This window comes from Octopus bimaculoides, chromosome 25 (genome assembly GCF_001194135.2).
Source record: "Octopus bimaculoides isolate UCB-OBI-ISO-001 chromosome 25, ASM119413v2, whole genome shotgun sequence".
Taxonomy (NCBI): Eukaryota; Metazoa; Mollusca; class Cephalopoda; order Octopoda; family Octopodidae; genus Octopus; species Octopus bimaculoides.
Window position 1 is genome coordinate 19,932,273 of NC_069005.1, and position 5,009 is coordinate 19,937,281.

Here is a 5,009-nt window from a genome sequence, read left to right on the forward strand (position 1 = left end):
TATATATAATATAATTCCTTTCCACATATTTCATTACAGGATAGGAGTTAAAAAGTTATACATGTAGAAAAAATATGTATAGAATATTTTGTCCATAATTCTTCAGATGAGAATTCAAAAATAATAATTATAACAAATTTTTCCAGTCTTCTGTTTTGATGTGTAATTACTCTGCAAATAGAATTCACCAGAAATTTCAAATATTGTGTATATCTCCATCAAAATAAAACATCTATGTACATACATTGGTTAATATATATATGCATGTGTGTGTGTGTGTGTATAATATTGTTTTAATTTTGTTTTGTTTGTTTAACATGTTTGTTTTCATTTATTTTTGTAGATGATAACAGCCTTGGGTAAGGTGTGGCATGTGGAGCATTTCACCTGTGCTCATTGCAATATGACTTTGGGGACTATGAGTTTCTATGAACGTGACAATAAAGCTTACTGTGAGAAGGACTACCACAGCCTGTTTGCCCCTCGTTGTGCTTACTGCAATGGGCCAATTGTTGATGTAAGATCTGCATTTGTTTATCTACTTGTTGCTGTTGTAATTTTTGTTGTTGCTGTTGTTATTATTGAGAAGGGCTCAGTGGAGGGTTTGGAACACAGCAAAACATCCTTTATGTAAAATTATTATATCATCATCATCATTGTTTAATGTCCACTTTCCATGCTAGCATGGGTTGGACGATTTGACTGAGGACTGGCAAGCCAGAAGGCTGCACCAGGCTCCAATCTGATTTGGCAGAGTTTCTACAGTTGGATGCCCTTCCTAACGCCAACCACTCCGAGAGTGTATTTTATCTAAATATGAACTATGTAACACTTTAGCATTTAAACCACCCATATGTGACCACAATATTCTACATGTTTTATGTTCAAACTGGCTCGATCTGGTCTCTCACACCTATCCTACAATGGCATTCTAAAAATCACATCATTGAAATCTCAAAGCTACGAGACAATGCATGATTAATTGCAAGCAATGTGAATAAATAAGCATTGCATTTGACAGAGTAATCTGAATACTAAATGTTTATCCCTTTTGTTACTATATTTCTTTTGAAATACACTGCCTTTTTTTCAATTAATTTTGAAAATAATAAAGTATTAAAGGAATGTTACTAAAGTACTAAGAACATTTCCTAAGTATTAGGTAAAGTTACTAGGTAATGTACTTTGTTAAGTTACAAGTACTTGGGAAGCTTTCTAAAGTTCTAGGTAGATAAAACAACATGCATTTTATTTACTTAATACACTTGAGCTGATCAAAGCTTTGTGGGTGGATTTAGTTGATGGAAACTGAATGAAGCCCATCATATTATCATCATCATCATCATTTAGCAGATGTTTTCCATGCTGGCATGGGTTGAACTTGTTTGACAAGAGCTGAGAAGTCAGATTATTTCCAAGCTCCAGTGTCTGCTTTAGCATAGATTTTACGCCTCGGTGCACTCTGTGTGTGTGACCTCATAGCATAGTAATAAACAGCTATCACCTCCTTTTCAATGTTTGATGAAAATATATCTGGTCATGGAATAATATTATCTTGCTTGGAAACAGTTAAGGTTTGGTGACAGAAAGGGCATCCAGCCGTAGAAGTTCTGTCTAACCCATGCAAGCATGGGTGAACTCACAACTGACCTTCATAGAAGCCTTTAATATCCTATTATTTACACAATCAAGGTGTAAATAAAAAAAAGCATTTTTTCAATATCATTTAATAGATTCTATTATATATTTTAAAACTTTATAATTTAAATGGAAAAAAAACCCCTTTGTAATATCTTCAAACTGTATTACACACTCCCCTACAAATGCTCGTTATCATGTTTGTTAATGTATTTTTGAATTATGTCCCCTCTGTGCTGTATTTAATTAGAAGTGTTTCCTTTCCCTTTTTCTTTTCTAGAAATGTGTCACTGCCTTAGATAAAACATGGCACCCTGAACATTTCTTTTGTGGTCTTTGTGGACGAAACTTTGGTGATGAAGGATTCCATGAAAGAGACGGCCAGGCATATTGTAGGTCAGTAGAACCTTATTTAAATATGTATATAAACACATAAAAACATACATACATACATATAAATAAATAAATACACACACACACACACACACATTTATACATTAAAAAATATATCACGGACTCCCTTTTCTGCCATCAGAAATGATTTGTTTACAGTGATTAAAATGTCTGTGTTCACATAAGCCCACTCCCTCCATCAAATTGACATTATCTGTACATGATGTGTCACATGTCAGATGACAATGTTTGCAGAGCAAAGGTATAGGAGTGGCTGTGTGGTAAGTAGCTTACTTACGAACCACATGGTTCCGGGTTCAGTCCCACTGTGTGGCACCTTGGGCAAGTGTCTTCTACTATAGCCTTGGGTCAACCAAAGCCTTGTGAGTGGATTTGGCAGACGAAAACTGAAAGAAGTCCGTTGTATATATATATATATATATATATATGTGTGTGTGTGTCTATGTTTGTCCCCCCAACATCGCTTGACAACCAATGCTGGTGTGTTTATGTCCCTCTAACTTAGCGGTTTGGCAAAACAGACCGATAGAATAAGTACTAGGCTTACAAAGAATAAATCCTGGGGTTGGTTTGCTCAACTAAAGGCGGTGCTCCAGCATGGCCACAGTTAAATGACTGAAACAAGTAAAAGAGTAGCAGAGAGCAATATAAAATTGTTTTGTTCAAGAACACAATTTAACGCCTGGTCTGGGAATCGAAATCATGATCTTGCAGTTGTGAGTGTGACACCCTAACCACTAAGCCATGTGCCTTCACCAATATATACATATATACATATATATATATATATACATGTGTGTGTGTGCGTGGCAAGAAATTTGGTTTCATGATCACATGATTTCAGGTTCAGTCCCAAGTGTCTACTTCTATAGTTTCAGCCCAACCACAACCTGTGAGGGGATTTGGAAAATGGAAATATATACAGCTGTGTGTATATGTGTTTTTGTGTCTGTGTTTGTCCCCATCACCACTTGACAACCAGTGTTGGTGTGTTGACGTCCCTGTAAGTTAGTGGCTCGGCAAAAGAGACCAATAGAATAAGCACCAAACTTTAAAAGGAAAAGGTACTGGAGTAAATTTGTTCAACTAAAATCCTTCAAGGCAGTGCCCCAGCATGGCCATAGTCTACTGACTGAAACAAGTAATACAAAAAATAAAAGATATATCTATGGATACATCATCATCGTTTAACATCCATTTTCTATGTTGGCATGGGTTGGATGGTTTGACTGAGGACTGGTGAGCCAGATGGCTGCACCAGGCTCCAATCTGATCTGGCAGTGTTTCTACAGCTGGATGCCCTTCCTAATGCCAACCACTCTGAGAGTGTAGTGGATGCTTTTTACGTGCCACCAGCACAGGAGCCAGTCAGGTGGGCTTGGCAACAATCACGTTCGGATCGTGCTTTTTACATGCCACCTGCACGGGCCAGTCAGGGGCTGCTAACATCTGCCACATTCAGATGGTGCTTTTTACGTACCACTGGCATGGGAGCCAGTCGGGGTACTACTTGAACCAACAGGTCTTTTCAAGCATGTCATATTGCCTGATGCATCAGGGTTACTCTTAACTGGGCCAGACATGCATGGCTGTGATCTCACTTTAGTTGCCTGGTCTTCTCAATCACAGCATATCTCCAAAGGTCTCGGTCTTTTGTCATTACCTCTGTGAGGCCCAATGTTCGAAGGTCATGCTTCACCACCTCATCCCATGTCTTCCTCGGTCTACCTCTTCCATAGGTTCCTTCCACAGTTAGGGAATGGCACTTCCTCACACAGCTGTCCTCATCCATACATAACACATGATCATACCAGTGCAGTCGTCTCTCTTGCACATAAGAAGCATTTGATGTTTCTTATGCCCAACTTTTCTCTCAGGGCACTTACACTATGTATGCACACTGACATTACACATTCAGTGAAGCATACTAGCTTCATTTCTTTCAAGCCTATGCATATCCTCAGCAGTCATGGATCATGTTTCATTGCTGTGTAGCATGGCAGTTCGCACACATGCATCATACAGTCTACCTTTCATCTTGAGTGAGAGGCCCTTAGTTGCCAGCAGAGATAGGAGCTTCCTGAACTTTGTCAAGGCTATTCCTATTCTAGCCGCTACACTCTCAGAGCAACCACCCCCACTAGAGACTTGGTCACCAAGGTAGCGGAAGCTATTAACTACTTCTAGTTTCTCCCACTGGCATGTGATGGAATCTGCTTTCTGCCACACACAAAAACTATCTTCCCGATTAACCTTCCTTTGATATTGCTGCACCTTTTATGTGTCCATAGCGTACACATATTTTAGGGAACACTTTTTGAAGATGTCCATACTGTAAAGTGGTTGGCATTAGTAAGGGCATCCAGCCATAAAGCCATGCTAAGGCAGACACTGGAGCTTGATGCAATCCTTGGACACTTCAAATCCTGTCAGATGCCCTTCCTGTCACCAGCCGTCACCTGTTTTCAGTTATCAAAGGCAAATGCATGGATATGAGTGTACTCACATTCCTGCCCAGTAAGGTTTAATGAAATCTGATTGGGATGCAGTCCTCCAATCCATGTAGGTGCTCAGTAAATCTGAATAAGAAATGTCTTAGACTGTGACAATTCATCCAAGCCAAACCAGCATGAAAAGTTGATGTAAAAACGATGACAACTAATGACGATTATAATGATAAAGATGATACATTGAAGAAAATTATTTTGCTAATTGTCTCCTACAAGTGTTGAATAGTGGAAAAAGACTGAACATGTAACATGGGAACTAAAAAATGTTTGCCCTGAATTGTTAGAAGTAAATGTTAATTAAGAAAATAATTAAATATGTTAATAGTATATGGTTAGTTGTTGTTTCTTTATCATTAGGCTGATAGGATACATACACATGCACAAATATTATATGCATATATATATATATATATATATATATATATATATATATATATATATATATAT

At 38.0% G+C, this 5,009-nt stretch overlaps 1 protein-coding gene across 2 annotated transcripts in view; it reads left to right on the plus strand.

The window, feature by feature from the left end:
- LOC106874417 (PDZ and LIM domain protein Zasp) overlaps nt 1-5,009 on the plus strand; it is a 389,352-nt gene that overhangs the window by 381,937 nt on the left and 2,406 nt on the right. For both annotated transcript variants that reach the window (XM_052976751.1, XM_052976750.1), the window contains exons 10-11: nt 344-517; nt 1,919-2,034. In XM_052976751.1, the coding sequence (XP_052832711.1) occupies nt 344-517; nt 1,919-2,034 (290 nt within the window). The remainder of the gene's footprint in view (nt 1-343; nt 518-1,918; nt 2,035-5,009) is intronic.